The 19,501-nt window shown below is 37.3% G+C and overlaps 1 protein-coding gene across 1 annotated transcript in view; it reads left to right on the plus strand.

Moving 5' to 3' along the window:
* PTPRQ (protein tyrosine phosphatase receptor type Q) overlaps positions 1-19,501 on the plus strand; it is a 108,704-nt gene that overhangs the window by 38,097 nt on the left and 51,106 nt on the right. The window contains exons 19-25 of the mRNA XM_059816157.1: positions 442-587; positions 7,371-7,536; positions 7,988-8,278; positions 8,533-8,808; positions 9,607-9,758; positions 11,558-11,699; positions 13,924-14,193. Of these exons, the coding sequence (XP_059672140.1) occupies positions 442-587; positions 7,371-7,536; positions 7,988-8,278; positions 8,533-8,808; positions 9,607-9,758; positions 11,558-11,699; positions 13,924-14,193 (1,443 nt within the window). The remainder of the gene's footprint in view (positions 1-441; positions 588-7,370; positions 7,537-7,987; positions 8,279-8,532; positions 8,809-9,606; positions 9,759-11,557; positions 11,700-13,923; positions 14,194-19,501) is intronic.

Raw genomic sequence — 19,501 nt, forward strand, 5'->3', positions numbered from 1 at the left:
TGGTTTACCTACGTGAGTTGGGAACATAAATTCTGTTTATAATTAGCAAAGAGAAAACAAGGCTTTTAATTTAGGTTTTCTGAAATAAATCCTTTTTTTTTCCTATTAACTATATATGTAGCATAGAGGCCTAACTCAACTTCCATGTCTGCAAATTAGATTTTCCATGTGCCCAAGCAGTAAGTATGGGACAAATTCTATAAGAAAAGACTATCTGTTTACAAATGCAGCTAAATACAGATGTGTCTGAAAAAACAGCGTTTTAAAAATTTATTTACATCTACTATTTTATTTCATCATTTCCAGAAGCAGTTGTTATACCATAATCAGAAATATATTTAATTTGTCATAGGATGTTGTCAAATCTATAGTGGATGTTTCTTGAGCACTAAAATGAACAAAACCTTGAGTTAAGTATGCTAAAACTTAACGTTTTTCCAGCACCAAGTGATCCACCGAAAGATGTTGTGTACAGAAACCTTACTTCCACATCAGTAATGGTATTCTGGTCTCCTCCTCAAAAGCCTAATGGAAATATATTGTATTACTCAGTTTATTTCAAAAATAATACAGGCATATTCATACAGGTAAGCTTACTTTTACATTCAATAAGTGTTCCAATAATTCATTAAAGATTAAATAAATTTTATAGTTATCACTGTTTTTTCATATTTCCTTTATCACAAGGCAGTTTTTTAACTTATAAAGACAGAAGCACATCTTGTAATCATATGTGTTGCATTGTGCATCTCATTGGACATTCATATCATTAAGCACTAAAGCAAATAGGTTTTGTGTAATATTCCATATTGCAAAGTTTGTATGTACATGTATATACACACACATACATCTAATACATATATATGCACAACATATAGATAGACACGAGACCCATTACATTCATTGCACATCCTTAAGACTTTTTATTTTAGTCTAATCTATCAATTTGAATAAATTTCTCTAATAGGTCTGTTTTTACTTTTTAATGCATGTTTGTACAGTACTGAAAATAAGAAGATAATGTCAAAGTAGTGAATACATTATTTTTTCATAATTTTTTCACTCTCAAAAGGAAATTACTGTTTAGTATATTGCAACAAGGATATTGAGATTCCTAAGTTAAAGCATAAAAGAAAAATAAAATGTTATTTATATATTTTTGTGAGCCGCACATTTCCATGTAGGTTTTTTTTGTTGCTACTTTCATCTTTAATTATGTACCACATTTATTAATTGTATATATAGTTTTTCTGTTGTCCTTTCTAAGAATATATTATGACACAGAATTATAATAAGAAGAAATAAGCTTCCTTTACAGGTTTTTGGTCACAAGCTTTACACATGTGGAAGAAAAGAAAATAAAAATTCATGAAGAAACTAAAGCATGAAAAATTATCTCTACTCATAACTTTATGCTCAAGATATGTCTAGTGTGAGGTGTGCATGTATTTGAGGATAACTAAAAAAAAAAATTCACAAATTTTACAAATACCTGTGACTGAATAATTGCTGACATACTTCAGTGTATGCATTTCTCTGACTTCCTGTGAAGCTATGTAGTTGCCCAGCTCTGTCTGCATAGTTTCAGATGCAAGCAGGACCGTGCCATGAATTCACATTCTGATGAGATTAAAATAAGGGCTACAGTTCAGACCTTCAGACTCTGCTTGCACACACTGCTATACCAACAGCATTTTTCTTAGCCTAACAAATCCCTGGAGAAACCTTTACACCAGTGCATTACCTGAACTAGCCCATCTTATGAAGAGTGTCTACATTTATCTAATTCTTGGACAACTCAAGTGATTTTAGAGGAGGATTACGGACTTGGGCTATTCCTGCCTTTAGGAAGGTGGAACTCTGAGGTGAATGAGTAAGGTGAAACTGATACACTGAGAGCTAAAATCCCTCTGGATGGGCCCAGGACTCTGGAAATGAAGGAGCAAGATAGGGAAGATGGAGCACAGTAGCATGGGCCCAGCAAGGTGAGGGTCCAGTTTCATTATCGTGTGATGTAGTTGGGCAAGGAAAGGATGGTGGCATGGGTAGAAGTTACCGCTGCTTTGGCATATTATGTGGTGAATGGCAGAAAAACGTTGACAGTAGCTCCACTTCTAGGTGTGGAGATTACCATTTTCGCCCTTTCAGCTTTTATTTTAACCCATCTCTCTGCCATCAGAAGATAGGTTTCAGCTGCTGTTGCATCCGTCTCTTACTGGCCATGGGAGATCACCATTAATCTCTCAAATCATGATCCACTCTTAATCTGTCTGCTCCCCTTAACTCACTCTGCCCTTCACATGCCTCTTTGTTCTCTATTTGGCATGGCAACTACTGTATCTACATTGCACTCCTATTCTGTACCTTGGCATTCCTGTAGGTGCAAGAGAGATTTCAAATAGGAGAAAAAACCAGCTCTCCCCTGCTCGTTTCTGTCAGATATTTTATATTACTCTTTTTACAACAGAGAAATGCATGTGTGAAAGCCAGCCTGATATGTGTATATATAAAAATATATATATATGACATATATAGACAGTTGTAAGCTGTATGAGTGACACATACAGTTTATAACTGTAACTTAGAAGTATAACTGTTTAGTTGCAGGCTCTGTTGGTAAGTTTTGTATTGCACACATTTGGAAAGAAATAATCCTTAGTTGGAATACTCTGCGTCTAGGTCACTATTCTGTTTACATTTATCCAAACTGTATTTTCACTTTGGGAGATCACAGAATTGTGATGATACAGGAGAATTAAAAAAGTAGATGATCTTTTCACATTTCTAGGAACGCCACCTTCTCAGACACGCTGCTGTAGGCAGCCATTCTCTGCCAGTCTTTCATTTGCTTCTTTGTCAGGATATAATAACAGAGGTCCAAGTCTTAAAGCATATCTTCTAGATGCCTGAAAAACCATTCTGGCTGAAGAATATCAAGCAAATTAACATCTTCCAATGCTGTCATATTCTGAAATAGGTATAAAAGTCATAGTAAAACTAGTGCTATTCTGTTATCTCAAGTTCTCACTTCTCCTTACACGTTCTCAAACTCCTCAGGCATATTAAAACCTAATTAATATAAAGCACTGATTATGAATATGTTAAAACCAGGAAATCAGTAGTTGCAGAGTAAAGCATTTTGTTTAGAGGGGAAAAAAACAAAAGACCTCAGATAAAGGATGCAGTTTACTCCCTGACATGATGCAGAAACTTCAAGGAAAGTTTCTTTACAGTTTTCTTTAAAAAGTAAAAAAGTTACATACCTTCATAAGGCAGAAAAATAATGTATAGTTCTTTGCTTTACAGATCTACATGAAAAATCACACTGTGACTGTCCAGCCAGAAGGCCTGGAATGTTCAGACCTAGGATTCAGAACCAGAACAGCAGAAGGAAAAATTTAGTGATGGAGATTAGATTTGAGGATTTTGGTAGATGAGTGGGCTGTTTCTCTGGGGATGCTGACAGGCTGTAAAAGAAAAAGTGTCAGAGGGGGAGGAATGACTGGTAGCCAAATAGAAGGAACCATCACTTGCACTAGACTAGGTTCAAGTTCAGTTTTATCTTTCATCTTCTGCTGCCATAGGTCTAGTGAAAATGCTACTTTTTGGTTTATGTTCACTACTCTGCCCCAGTGCAGTAAAGATATGGCACCTATTCTGACAAAGAGCACTTCCTACACAGATGACATGGCACTGTACCTCTTGTTCACATCACTTGTCTGTGACACTGGTGGATTCCTACAGTTTACGCTTTCACTGTTTGTAATAGCAGCTTTGCAAGTTTTGCTCCTCGGTTCCTTGCATGGTGCTTGAAGCAATCATACTGCCCACGTTCTCAGTCTTATCAAGGAAAGAAGTCAAATAATCTATAGGAGTAATTGTCTCATTGCTAAATACTGGTCTATAAGAGATATTGACTTGAATAAACTCTTTTATTCAATCTCTCTATACTTGTGTTTTGATTAGCAAGAAAGTGGGAAAGGTGCTAATTACCAATATAAATGTATGCCTTGAGAAAGTTCTCCAGTGTAGAAATTTCAATACAGATGCCAACTGTCCTGCTCTGCCAAACCAGACAGGGGAACCAGGAGCTAAGCAGAGAAAAAAAGCCCACTGCCCTTCTAGAAACTGGACATTAGACCCCAAATCATCCAACTCCTGTACTTCAAGCCAAACTAAGTGAACATGACTGGATACAGTGAAATTCAGCTTGGTCTGCCCTTGGGATGCAGACAAGGGATGCAAGTGATGTGCTATACTAAGTTAACAATCAAACATTTTCTTTCACCAGTATGACCAAAATAGGGATAAAAGGGGAACTCCCCTAAAATACCTTGCAAATTTTTCAAAAGATGGCCTCAGAATGGTACAGTACACAAAAAGGAAAAATCTTCACTTAGGTTGGTACTAGAACAGTGTGCATTACACTCCTTGAGGGGTGGCTTGGATTAGCCCTCAGTGTCACAACTCTCAGCTGATTGCCGGAGTCAAGTATGTGATACTCTAACTCAAGACAACAGTGCGATACAATGAACCTAAAGAAGGAAACAGAATGGGCGAAAAAGGTTAACAGTGAAGAACAGCAGCACTGTGTTGTCCATATACAACTAATTACAGCTTTATGCCATTGGACATTTCTGCTGCTTCCTGCAGTGAAGAAGATACTACTTTCTGCTGACACTTTCATGACCTGTGTGTATTGCTTACACTTAGCTGCTTTTAATAATCTGATACTTTGCTATGTCAAAACTTCTTTCATGTATGGATGAAGAAGGGGACAGAAGGAAGAATTTCTTCAGCTGTAGCCAAAGATCCTAAGCTGTTTGCTTTCATCTGCAGCCACAGTTAATTGTAAAACTTCCTATAGTGTTCTATCCCCAGGGTACAATTAGTGCAAGTTTCATCTTTTCTCAGTATGTACCCACACAGTTCTTCCTGCTCACCCTTACTCTTAATTATGTGTTCATTCTTTTCTAATATTTTGTCATATCAGAAGTTTGAGGTAGTCCCCAGTCCTTGGGCTCCTCATAGTAAGGGGGCTACCTCTTAAAACAGTTTTTGTTGAACCACCAAAAAGTCTGTTGTTACAGCATTCACATTGATTCACTGAGTCCTTAACTGCCAGACAGCTGACTAAATTGTAAAGGTATGCTTTTTAAACTAAGAGTTGGATTTTCAGCTGTTCATACCAATAAACTCCCATTAAATCTAGAATCAAAACTTGATGTGGTACCTTTGACATTTTTACCTTGACAACTCAGAGAATTATTTAAGGTCCTTTTTTTTATCTTCTTATTAGATATTATTATCAATTACTAATTATTAATAATTACAATATCTAATAATAATCCCAACAGGAGAGTAGTAGAATGATGCTTCTGGGTCAGAAGGTATTTTCTGTCATACTGTGCTTGAGCATCAGAAAGTTTAATTAAATACCTTAGAATTTGATCCTCTGTTTCCTGTATCTTGCCCTACCCAAGTGTAAAGCAGAGCTCTTCCCAGCCTTTTTCAGTTAGTTACATGAAGATAGTGTGAGTGTCCATCTATGTTTGGAAAAAAGTCATATATTAAGGTGGAATTTCTTAGAATTTTGACTGATGCAGCTTCTGTTCTGCAGTCAAAACAAAAGCTTACAATTTCATCGCTAAACAAACTGTTTACTTATTTACATTACATAAGCATTCATGACTGTAGGCAAAACTATGTCTTCAGATATTGGTATAAAAATCTCAGGGAAATGAATGAGAGTGTTGCCTATTGTTTTCTGCAGAAATAAAATCATTTTGCCTGTACAAAAAAACTGGTGGTTATGTTAGGTATTTAAATTGATACATATTGGTGACAGACATCAAGATTGCATACTGAACTATCAATTTGCACAGTACTGACTCAACTGTTTGGTAGAGCAGATAACAGTGACTTCTTCAGTAGGAACTTTCCTCAAGAGAAGTATAACCCACTTTTTAGTATGCAGTTTTAGTATGCCTGTGTTTATATGTGGTATTTCTGAATTTAGACATGCAAACATTACAGTCACTTTCTTCCTGTTTTAGTAAGTCTGCTCTCTCAGCCTCTCTTTTTTAGGAAATCATTTAATTTAAAGCCAGCTTTAATTTTAAGGAAATGGAGAGTGCGAATAAGATGTAACCCTGAAAATAGTGGGCAGGCCAAATAAGTGCAACGTGTACTAGGCAGTTCATCAGGGGGTTGGGCAAAACCCAGCTCACCATGAAAATGTTGCTATGTGAAAAATTAGGAGGACTTCTTTCATGCTGAGAAGTGCTGCCCATGCCATCTGCTCAACAGGGTAATGTGGCTGCTGGGGAGGAATGATACTGACTCTTCAAATCAGGAGCAAAGCTTTGACTTCCTACCCAATGCCAAAGCTGAATATGCTTATGGGGTACATGACCCCTCAACAGTTTCCAAATCATGAACCAAACTGCTTTGGATCATCTAAGTCAGGTTCCCGTAAAGCAGTGGGTGATTTGGCACATTCAGTTATGTGGTATAGCAGACCTTACATAAATAATCTGATTTTTTTCTTTTCTTCTCAGTTTCCAAAATGGTTCATTCCAAACAGGAATAGCCTCCTCAGAGGGGCTGATCTAGAGCACTAACCTATTGCAACAGTCACACTTTTAGTGGAATTCTTTATATAGTTCATAAGAAAGTGGGACTTGGTTCTGGTGCAATCCTTTTGTTAGCAAGTAACTGCACAAGGAAAAGAAATTCTGTCTGTTCCTTCAGTTTAACACAATCCACTGGGTATGGATGTTTGCATTAGAAATGATGGCATGTTTTTAACAGAAAGGACAACTAACAAAAGGAACAGTTTATCAAGTGTTGCGGTGAGATCTCTGCCACTGGAAGTTTTAAATTCAAAATCAGACAATTTTCTGTAAGATCTACTCTCATAAAAATGGAATAAAGTGAGAGAAGTCCTTTGATTTGCTTCATGCAGATCAGGCAAGGCAATCACATGTGTGATCATGTAATCTATGAACAATTAGCAGATGATACTTTTTTGTTGTTTTGTTGATGCAATATGGATAAACACATTGCAATGTTACAGATTTAATGAGTTTTAAAAAAGGAGGATTGGCATTCAACAACTACAAACAACAGGAAGAGTCAATTAGGTACTCTGTAGTACTTAGAAGGAGTAACAATAGACACCAAACAATAAATTACTTGAGTATTTCAGTAAAAATTAGGACTCATTAGGAGTCAAAGTCTAGGTTTGTGTTTCCTGAACACTGTAGTGAATCATATCTGTTGGTTGTGGTGATGGCTAAATGGGAGATTAGAAAGAGAAATCAATGAATAAATAACATTTTCAATGACAACACTTTTTTTCCCTTTAGAATTTCACGAGTTATGGTAATGACAGCGATGTCAGTATGTCCCAGTCTGCGGTTCTGGATGACTTGGCAAAATACAGCCATTATACTCTATGGTTAACTGCAAGCACAGCTTTTGGAGATGGAAACAAAACCAGTGAAATAATAGACGTGTATACAGATCAGGATAGTAAGTTAATAACTTTTTAATGCTCAATGCATAACAATGCTTCCATTTAGTAAATATTCTCTAACTTCAAAATTATTTTACTGTTATGATGGCAAAGTTAAAAAAAAAATCCAGTAAGTACTGTTTTCAACACTGCAGTATTTTTCTTTGCAAGACATTTTGATCTGAGTCTTTGCTTTGTAATACTAAGAACGTAGTTCACAAGCTTCCTCTTTGGGTATGAGTGATAAAAATATTGTCTTAAAAAAATTTGACATAGATGATTATTCATATATGCTTTCAAAATATTTTGCTTTTAATAATGAAACATAAACTATTTTAAAAAGTTGTACAAAATATTACAAATGAGATTTACATACTAATCATACCTTGGGCATTTATCTTTGTGTTGGTTTTGGATGCTTTATTACCATAATCCATACATTTATTTTTTGCTTATTATCTCTCATAGTCCCAGATGGTTCTGTTGAAAATCTGGTCTATCAAAACATTTCCTCATCTTCTGTAAATGTAAGCTGGCTTCCACCATCCCAGCCAAATGGCTTAGTCTTCTTTCATGTTTCTCTAAGTTTATTGCAACTGGGAACCAATAAGATACTGTCTTTTGTTACTTGCAACACAAGCATCATTTTTGATAATCTCGAGAAATATACTGATTACATTCTGAAAATTACACCAGCCACTGATAAAGGATCTTCTGAGCCACATGCTCTAAGTCTGCATATAAGAACTGATGAAGATGGTAAGATAAGTATATTTTATTCATTCCTCAGAAATGTAAAAAAAAAACCCAAACAAATAGCTTTCTCATGTTACTTAAAGCTTTTTTGGTATACAATGACACAAACAACTGCTACACATTTCTGTGCTGAGACCATGAAATAGAATTTTCCACTCAGAGCACAACTTTACCTGATAGCTAAAAGACATTTTTCTTTGTAACTCATATTTTTCTGAGGTTATCCTTGTTTTTCTCTTTCTTTTTTCTCCATGTAGTCCCAGAATCAGCACCTATAATCAAAACATTTTCAAGTGTCTCAACTACCTCAGTTATGCTTTCATGGGACCCTCCTGTTAAGCCAAGTGGTATTATAATAAGTTATGATTTAAATTTATTTGGGCCAGAAAGGAATAACTCATTCTCTACCACCAATAATTTTATCGTCTTGGATGACCTTCTACCATTCACATTATACAGTATTTATGCAGCTGCAAGAACAATAAAAGGACCTGGTCCATCTGCCATGCTTCAGTTCTACACAGATGAGTCAGGTGAGCAAATTCAATTGTAACTAACTTGAAATTTTGGCCCTATGTTATTGCATCCATCGTAGAGCTGAACATCAGACCCAGAGAGAGTTGAGATGAAGGATTCATTTTCCATTGGTCTGTGCACGAAGAGCTTTCAGAAGAAGGAAACACTACAAGGGAAGTCTTTTCTGAGTTCTCCTTCTTCCACCACAGTGTGCAAGAGGAGGTCACATTTTGCATAGGATTATAAAAATAACTTCGAGGAGAAATGTCTTTTGCCTTTGGAATGTGTCACAGTTTTCCAAGTGTCAGGGGTTTTAAAGCAAGCAACAGTCCCTTTCTCTTCATCCCCCCATGTAATTGAAAAATGATAAAACACAGAAATATTTCTGATACATTCTTACAGGTGTCCTTTACATGGACCTCCTTTCACCTGAATGGTAAATGACGTATCTTGTAAATATATATTGGGTTGTACTCAATGTAAGATGTAGAAAGCGAAGTATATCACATTCCAACAATGTATGTAATATGACTTTTGTTAAATGCCTTAGTATTGACAATGGGGATGTTTAAGCGATGAATAGATTTCTTAGATGTCTGAGAAGATCCCTTGCTGACTAAACATGTATTCCCAATTAACTGAATTTGCTTCATGCCAAAAAGAAAGAAAACTATTTAAATAGCAATAAAGTACAGTTTTGATGAGTTCAAATACAAATGATAACAAGCATACATACATTATCCTCCTTCTCCAAAGTGTTCGGTTTTGGCTGGGTTATTTGTAATTTGGAACTCAACAGCATTTCTCTTTTGCAGTGCCATTAGCTCCACCCCAGAACTTGACCATTACCAACTACACTGCAGATTCTGTGTGGCTAAAATGGGATCCAAGTCCCCAGCCAAACGGTGTTGTTATGAGATATAATTTTAAGATTTATCAAAACAACACTGGAGAACTATTTTATCAGGTATGTTTATAATTAACAGTATTTAATTTTTTAAAATAATTTTTTCATGATTTAGGAACAAAATGTATGACAAATATTTTAAATGTCTGTTATGCTCCTAGAATTATGAAGGTCCTCTAAATTCCTGTTAGGACAGTTTACTTTCCCTTCCCACATGCCTGCAATTCCATTTTTAAAATCAGATAGAAAAAAAATTGTTAGGTCTTAATTTGCTTTAAGCTTCTAATAATTCATTAATGATAAGCTTTATTAATCTTTAGTTCATATTTCAGTGTAAATTTGATGTTAGAAAATGACAGAAGTGACTTGGTTTGTGGCTACTTGTTTAGTATCTGTGGACTTTCAAGATTCAAAAAGAAAGAAAGAAGGTTTGCATTTTTTATTTTTACAGAATAAGAATAACTGAATAAATTTTAACTTAAATAGATGCTATAAAATTAAATACAGAAACTGATCAAGACATTTATATCTGCTTTAATCTGGTTGCTTGGATGACATCAAGAAACGCACCATGAACGGTAAGGGCAGCAAGCTGAGGCCAGGTTTGCATCTCAGGCTTAGAAACTATGCAGCGAGTTCTGTTCACCCAAGACACTTGTAAAAGCTGGAGGGAAAAAGGCATGGCTGCAGAGAGCTATGAGTTTAAGACATGCAGTGTAAGGTGTGGGACTGTGAGGATCTTAATTACCCCAACTCCCTCAGCAGTACAGTCCTTATTGCAGAGACTTAGCATGCAAGGAAAGTGCTTGTGCTGTTGTTAAGTGTATGCATTGCAGAATTCAGTCCCCATGAGATGGCCTACTGTGATACCCCTTATGCAGTCTGTTGTTACTCCCCACTGTGGAATGAAGTCCTGGCATCACCCCAGTTTCTTCCATGATCCTTGGAAGATGGGGAGCACAGTGTGCATACGGAAGAGGAATAGTGTTTTCTACAGCCAGCTGCCTTTGGAAACACATTCTTTTGGTGCTCATGGAGGCCACCAAAGATCATTCCCCACTGTACATCTGAGGCAGACTCAAACTCAGTTAGACTAAAGATACTGGCCGGAGTGCTTGAATGCGTCTGCTATGCCCGACATTTCTTCATGTTTTATAATGTTATATGGGCAAGAAATGAGATTTAAGTTGTGGCAGCAAGACAGGCAGAGCAATTTTTATAGAAATATTGTAGTTAGGCACCATAATTCTCAGATAACTTGGATCCCACAAAATCTTCACCAGGTTTTCTTGCTGAAATTCAGCTCTTTCCCTGTTGCTATTATAGTCCTCAACATTTGCACAAAATATGCTTTGCATGCTCTGCGAAAAACAGCTATCAGGAACTGAACTGTGTTTTTTAGATTTTTTTGAAGCTCTTCATCAGTCTGTGTGTCTGGCTCAGGTAAAGTAAAAGGAATGAGAAGCTGTGACCCATGACCTCTTCCACTGCAGAAGTGTAGTAAGGAAGTAGAAGGTGAGAGGGGATTGATGTGGCAGTGTGGAGGTGACAGGAGTTTACAGTATTGGTAAAAAAAGGTATATGTGGAGTTAATCTGTTCTAACAACACTATGGTAATTATGATACCATCCTTTGGCATGTCTTCCTCACAAACCACAGTGAAAGCAGGAGAAGAGAAAAGAAAGGAAGAATTTGACCCTGCATTCTTTTTCATTGAGCTCAGGGACTACTTTCACTGAAAGCTACTCAGAGTAGAAGAGGCAAGACTATGGCTCTAAATCTCTTCATTTCAGTGGGTTCAAGGTGAGGTCCACAATGTTTACACAGATTAATTGCATACTAATTTTTCCTTCCTTAAGAATATTTCAGGTTCAAACCATGAAGCAAACATTGTTGGATTAGAACCATTCAGCCCCTATTTTATCAGTGTCTCTGCATTTACCAAGCTTGGGAATGGCAATCAGTTCAGTCATGCTGTCCAGTTTACAACGATGGAATCAGGTTAGACATGACTTTTTCTAAGCTGCAGTTCTGTTTATGTGTATTTTCCTTGTATGGCTGAACAACAGTCTTCCTCTTCTCTCCAAAGAAAATGTAACATAACACTGTCTCATTGTCTTCTGCCTGTGTAATGGCAATTCACATTCCTATTGTACCGGATAGGCTGGGTTTGAAGTTTGATGTCGGAAGTGTAGAATTAGAAATGTTCTCATCTGAAATGAGAGGCTTATATGGCTACTATAAATCTTTTAATAGCATCATAGATAAAGGGAGGAAAATTAGATAGATATCAGTCTTTGCAGATCAAAGCGATAATTCAGATCCCTGTGAAAAAAACTGAAACTTTAGCAGTATCAAAAGCAGCTGGACAAAAGATTGCCAAATGAACTGGAAATTGTATTAAACAAATACAAATTTTTATCATTTTTTATAATTTATTTTAGGAAGGGAAGCTAGCCACTAATTAAATATCCTAATTTGTAAGATCTTATTCTTCCTGACAACTGGGGAGGACTATGCAATATAGCTGGCTTAATTAATTAATTATGTACAATTTTGTTTTGTGCCTTCTACATGTCTTTTGAAGTTGCAGGTTGTTTCAGAATGAAAAATTGTATCATGTGAAAGTGAATAGTCAACATTCACTAAAGAGTGTCCAGGAGCTCTGCGGGTTTGTGAAGCAGGCCTTTGTGCAAAACTGTAGCTCCTTTGCCAGGTCAGAGCAATCCCCATGCTCATGTACTTTATAAGGTCTGTCAGTGCCAGGGGACTAGTATGGGTTAGGGGGCTGTGTCTGAACTCCCAAGTTCCTTTATACTGACAGCAGAGGGAGAAGACGAGGTATCAAAAACCCCATATGGTGGCTACAGTTTTTCAAGACCACACTTCCAGTGAAATATTCTTTCCAGAGCTGATAAAACAGGGGTTCTGGGAAAAAATATGCTGTTTATTGTACCCAGCAGTTACAACACCATGAGAAATCTGGACCGTCACTGGACTGGTTCATGTTGGCTGTTGGATCCCTGCAGCTGGAGGTTGTCCTGCCCAAGAGCCATGGTCATCCCTCAGTTGTCTCATTTCATCACTGACATTCCATACTCATGGTACTTTCTTCAGAAGTGCTGGAGAGACATTGCCCACAGGAATGTGGTCTAGTCGTTTTACAGCTTTTTCTCAGATTTTGTGCTCAGCTAGTTTCAGCCTTGTTTCCTTTCCTTCCAACCTGGATTTTGGGCAATTGCTGGATCAGTTCTTCATTGAGTTTATCTAAGGATTCTGTCTCTAGTCTTTATTAAAAGTTCCAGTTGATCTTTCTTCTGCAGATGCTTTAAAAAAAGGCTTTTCTTTGAACTGTGAAAAGAAAATTAATAATTTTAAAGAGATTCATTTACCTCTGTGCAGTGATAGTGAACATATTTCCCTCTATTTCTGGTACCTCACTGACGGTCTTTTCACTATTTTATGGATTCCTGGACATGTTTCAACAGAGGAAGTAGGTTGCGGCACCCCTCACTGTGTATTCATTTTCTCTTAGCTGGTATAGCCATCACTTTAGCCCTTTCTGAGATACTTTAATTGATTTTTCTATTTAACCAATTGTTCACAGATAATTGCTCTATCTTCAGCATGAGCATGATGTTTGCTACCTTTTATTAGATTTTTATGAGCATTTAAAAAAATTTAGCCTGCTGGAACCAGCAAGAGATGGGGAACAGTAAGGTAATAGCATTGATATGACAGCTCTGAAACCTGCCCAATGACTTCTGTAGGTCGGTGCCTCTGCTGAAAGGACAGAGATACAGTGCCGAAAAGAAACAAAGATAACGTAAATAAGGAACTTCTGCTGTTGATACTGTCGTGGAGTATGTATATGGGTTTCACGCTACTGTGTATCTTTTACTACAGTTTGATTAAAAAAACATGGGGCAAATACAAGCAGATGTGAAAATAAAATTGGAGCACACAGCTATGAAAAAGCCAGATAGATGGCCTCTTCTGTTTCAAGTACTAGCATCAGTTATGTTCAAAGTAGTTGGAAATGAACCATCTAATGAGGACAAAGACATATTTTTGTTCTCTCAATGTTTCTTTTACAGTATCACTGCCACTGGAATGTTTAACCCTTGCTACGAAGGCTGGGTCTGCTTCTCTGACTCTATTGTTCTGTGATTACCATTTTAATTGTGTGGGAATGTTAATGTTTGGTGCATGTGTATCTTTTAAGTACCAGGTGCTGTCCAGAATGTCCATTGTATTGCAACAAGTTGGCAATCAATCCTAGTGCAGTGGAACCATCCTGCTTCATCCAACGGTGTAATTACTCATTACATCATAACAGTTGAAGGAAATTCTACAAATTTTTCATCTTATGATACATTGCATACTTTTAGAAATCTGCTTTCCAATATTACTTATCAATTTAAAATAAAAGCTGCAACATCTGCTGGTGATGGTGAAGAACAGATATGCAATGCCAGCACGCTTCCAGAAAAAGGTAAATTATTCAAGTTAATTCTTTGGTTTGGTTTAAATGATGACTACGAAACAAGCAGGCCTGAAATACCTGCTTCAATTCAGGCAGCTAAATCCTTCTGCTGTTTAAATTTCATGCTAATAGTGGATCAGGAGAAATAGGGCTTCCTCTTTCTCCTGTTTTAGAATACACTTGGTAATGAGAATGGAATTAATTACCATTTAAAAAAGCACAGAGAGAGTACCTTTTTCTGTGTTGAGAACAATAAAGCTGTTCAGAATTTGTGCAACTAAGAAGCATTGAAGAATCATCTGCTTCTTCAAGCAGACGTTTGTCATAACTCTTGATGAATAGGATTTTTTAACGACAAAGAAAATTGTGAGCTAAATCCAAAGAAGAAAGTAGGCAGTATTTTTGGCATTGGAGTCAAAAATTGTCACCCAAAATCTATCTTCCTTTCTCTCTCCACACACACTTCACCTAATCTTGGCAGTGCTTCCATCTGGCACCTGAAACGTCTTTATGCACTCGGAGATGAAATTCTGTGCAAAATACAGTGTTGCTTCTGTGTAAATAGCTGTGCGCCTTGCTTCTAAACTGGAACTGGAGAGGAGCCCAATGCCCAATCCAGGAAGTAAATGCCTGTTTCTGTTCTCTTCCACAGTTAGGGGTGATTTCTACTCTTGGGACTGTTTCTCTTGTTTTTTTCTTCCTCAGTGATAGTTCAGTATAACAATAAAAAATGATGTTCAGCAAGTAGGATCCAGAACAAGACTTCACCTTCCCACTGAATTACAGGAAGAATTACTGCATGTTGGTCCCCTCCGGTCCGGCTCTTTGGCGATTTAAGAATTCTGCCTGGGTCATCAGCCCTCTTGTTTGCTCAGAAACTTCTGTCCATCAGCAGGGTTCAAAATCCACTTCTGAATGAAGCATTGTTTAAATATTAGAGATGAGCATACTCGTATCTTACAGCATTGGCTGGAAATACTGTAGTGAGGTTATCTGCTATGCTGAACGTGGATGCGTGCCAAGTGTGCACCTAATTACACTTCTCAACTGCAGTCGTAATTCTCCACCCTTTCTTTTAAATCAGGATTGCTGAACAGCCAGCCCTGACTAGGAGCTCGAGTAAAACTGAAACTGGGGATGGGTGTGCAGACAGGTGGGCCGATGCACAGTTAAAACTGGACTCATCCAAAACCCAAAGGTTTTGGAGATAGTCTTACAGGAGGCATGTTACCCTCTGGTACAGAGGGGAGGGACCTGGAGGCTTCCTAGGTACCTCACTACTTGGAGGATGGGGGAAAGGCTTCTAGTAGTGTTAAAGAAGCCTACCACCTGGGAAAGTTAATTGTTGGGATTTCTGAGATATTTGGGATTGGCTATTAATTAGTGCTTGAGGAAAGCCTGGAGAAGCTGTGGATGTGGTATTAAGCCTGGGCTTGAGAGACAGACTGCTAGTCTGTTGTGGTCTATGTTACATAGAGTTGTACTAGCAGCAGAAAAAAACCCAGACTTTATTTTGTGACTTTATTTTGTAATGACATGTGGCTTTTGTGTCTTATCACTGGAAGTTTTCCTGTGTGATGGATTTATACTAAAATACACTTATTTTTTGCCACATACACTGCACAGACCCTTTTTTGCTGTTCTAGCATTGGCTTACACACTGTTGCTTAGTCATATTTACAACAAACTAGTTATTATTAGGACATTTCCTTAACTGTGTGTTTGCATGAATTGTTTTGTGGTGACTGGGTACTAGGAATTGGAGATTCATGGTTGGGAATGGAAACAGTTTTATAGCTGTTGTCAGCTTCTTATTTATGGTCGTCTAAGATTAGTCACAGAATACGTAGCCAGCACTGAGTCACTGACAATGCATTTATTTCTGACATAAAGTGAAATCGAATTTGCTCAGTGTCTCACTGCATAGTGTTTGACCTTTACATTCTTAGCAAGATTATTTGCTGGGTTTTTTTGAGGTAAATTTGTTCATATTACAATTAAACATGACTCATGAAGATTAAATTTATGAGATCAGTAGTGTTTTGTGTCTAATCTAGCCCCATTGTCATGGTAAACCACTTCTGCAGGGCTGCAGTATGTTATAAAAATTGTTGAGTTTGTAGTGGTAATATTACTTTGTGTTTAAATATATTGTACAGGGTATGAAAGATAAAATAGCAAGTACACATGCATAAATGAGTTTAGGATTTTATAGCTGAATACCTATCCTTGGATTATTTTCAAGTAAATGCACGTATTAAAATGAGATTTTGTTAAGGTTGAGTGAACTTTTAGAAGGGAGAAAGAGCTGTAAAATGGTAGGAAACCTCCAAAAGGCAGAGTAAAGGTGTGAAGATTCAGTTAACTCACAAGTCTGGAACAAGTGTAATAGCCATTGAGTTAAGAATAAAAATAAAATAATTAAAAAGCCACTTGCGGGCGTCAAAGCATGAATAATAAAAAGAAAGCTGCTGCTGCTCCTTTCAATTTTTTACGTTAGATTTTTCTTCATAGACTTTTTATTCTTCTCTGAAAATATTATTCATACTGATTATAGTATTAAGACATGCAGAGTAATTTTTCCCTCGTTGCTGCTAGTCCTACTTAATATTATAACTGAACACAGAGTCTTGGAACAGGTTGAGGCCCCCATTGTACTGTGGTGACAAGCCTTGCCATTTGTTTTCTACCAAACAGAGATTCATTCATAACTTACGTTTAAAAGAAATATGGCTAGGAATTTGTCCAGGAAACATTTTTTGATTTAATCTGGGCTTAATTTTGCTGGCCAATACTAACTTGTAGCTAGCTATACACAGAAGTATGCATTGTCCATGAAGGAGAGTAGTGCCTGAAAGGATTGGTAATGGGAAAGTTTCTTTGGTCTTTTGGTGTAGAGGTGGCAAGTTAACATCATCTGTTGTTACTTGTCCACAAAATGTCTTTACTCTCTGCACAGGGGAACCGTTAAAGATTCTGGGTTTGTACCTCCAGGATGGAGGTGCCCATTGGAAAATGTGGGCCTTTTTTTTATCCATGCCTGTGAGGAGCACAAAACATAGCATGGGCTTAAAGCTTTTTTCATATCCAAGGAAATGCTCTGTTTCCTTCACCATAAATCCTCTTCGTGGCAGCTCATGGCAGCTCTGAGTTGGAGTTGCATGAACTTCCTCATTAACTTGTGAAGAGAACTACAGATGATCGTAATGCACTGGAAGAAATATTTAAGTCTGTACCCTAATGCGGTCCTTAGGGCCCCAAGCATGATGTGCAGTGCAGCATGCAGTGCAGTGTGTTGGCCTGGTTATCCAGAGGAATCAACCTACTGCAGAGCCACAGCATTGGAAATGGACGAGCTTCGGTGTCCCCTGTCACTACTACAGATAAGAGCAGTGTGTTTCATGTGTTCAGTCAATGCTGCAAGTTCACGTTTCCAAACTGTGTTAAAGTAAAAGTATCCAAAAATTGCGGAGTGAATCATGACTAAGAATCATTGAAACACTTCTTTCCGAGATGACTGAAACTGATTTTTTTTACCAGATTTGGATTTTCTGAATGTAATGTGGATTTTTTTTTTTAGATTTTCTGATTAGTTGGTAAGTTAATGCTTTTATGTTTATGGCAAACTTCACTAGGCAAATGCAATGATCACTTCGTTGCTGCCAATGAAATTGCATTGATGTTATTTTTATAAGCAGGTAGATATAAATAGAAGAATCATATAGTGTAGGATGAAATAAATTTTTCTTAAGGACGAGGTCAACTCTAGATTAATATATAAGAAAAGGTGGTGATATATACATGCAAAGCTGACATTGAAAGCCTTTACAGGTCAAATAAATTGTTTGCTGAAAAGTAGACAGTGGTCCGGTTTATTGGATAGCTGAGCATTCTTATTTAATTTCAGACTGGAATACTAGCAGCTTTTCACTACTTTTCTAAGCTTAGCTTCAAGGTGTGCATTTCTCCTTAGATTTGTAGGATTTGATTTTTCAGTGCTTAGATCCCATAGTTAGAGATTGAATTTTCCAATGTGCTAAGGACTAAGAGACACGGTCCAAAGAGGATTTTTTAAGATGTGTTCTCAACTGTGCAATTTCCTTTAAAGCATGCCTGATAGTATCAGTCCCAAGTCATGGGAAAAATAGTCTACAGTTTTTTATATTTTTATGTTAGTAAAATCATTTGGGACCTATTTGTGACATCCTTGTTCATACTGAGCAGGACTTTATACCATGATGAGTCCCCCTGAAATTAGCAGTCTATACTGGAGTACTATTTAGTATGATTAGGGATATCAGCTTAACCCAGGAAACTCCTTTGGGTAACTAAGCTTTCAAAAATTAATAGAGATATTCAATACAGAATATTAATTTTCTTTTCAGATACCGCTATTTTCTGAAGACTCTTTTGTTGTGTGCCCACTGCTATCTGTTCTACTTTGTTCTTCACTTTCCTCCTATTGATGCTCTTAATACCACCCAACTGACTTCTAGGCTGCCGCTGTTCTTTTAATCCGAACTCCAGCTACAAGCAGCTGTTCTGTAGGCAGACTTTTTTTTATTAACTTCGTTAGGAACTATGCCATATCATATTACCGTCTTCTGTTCCCAGCCTGTGCAGCTGTAGTCATTGCTTTCCACAGAAGTCTTTACAGAAAGCCGTAACTTCTCTCTTTTCTCAGTAGATTTTTTTGTGTGTCCTTTGCTGCCCTTAGGTTATCTTTGCATTGTCAGATTTTTCTACTGAGTATTTCTGTTTTAAACCAGTTCCACTGGCCCAGTTCAATTTGATCTGAGTCTTTGCACAGTCCTGGTGCTTTTTCTACCAGGAATCTCCTTTCATTTAGGTTCTCAAATAAAAACTTAATCTCAGAGCAGTCCACCAGCTTTGGAAGGGCTGATTAGCATTGCAGCCAGACAAGCATAGGGAACCGGGGCCAAGATCTGTGAGAGTAACTTCTATTTAGGTGCTTAGCTTCCTGTCAACTTCAGTGGGAGTTCAGGCACGTAAATAGGTTTTAGGAGCTTAAAGTCCCATGTGGATCTGGCCTCAGGCACTTTTTATTGGAGTTTGGCCATCATGTGAACAATGGTGGATGAACCTGAAAATACTTCATTCCTCCTCCAGTCCAGAAACTGAATTCACCAGTATTTCGCGGCCAGCCTCTCTGCCAGCTCCCTGGCTGGCTTTCAGAAGCTGAATTAAAAGCTATTAAATGGAAAACATTAGCGTACATTGCACCAAAAATTTCAGAGTTTGAAAAATTTCCTGCTCCCAGAGCTAGCTGAATTATAGCAAATGCGATATAATTCAA

This window comes from Gavia stellata, chromosome 4 (assembly GCF_030936135.1).
Source record: "Gavia stellata isolate bGavSte3 chromosome 4, bGavSte3.hap2, whole genome shotgun sequence".
NCBI classification, from domain to species: Eukaryota; Metazoa; Chordata; class Aves; order Gaviiformes; family Gaviidae; genus Gavia; species Gavia stellata.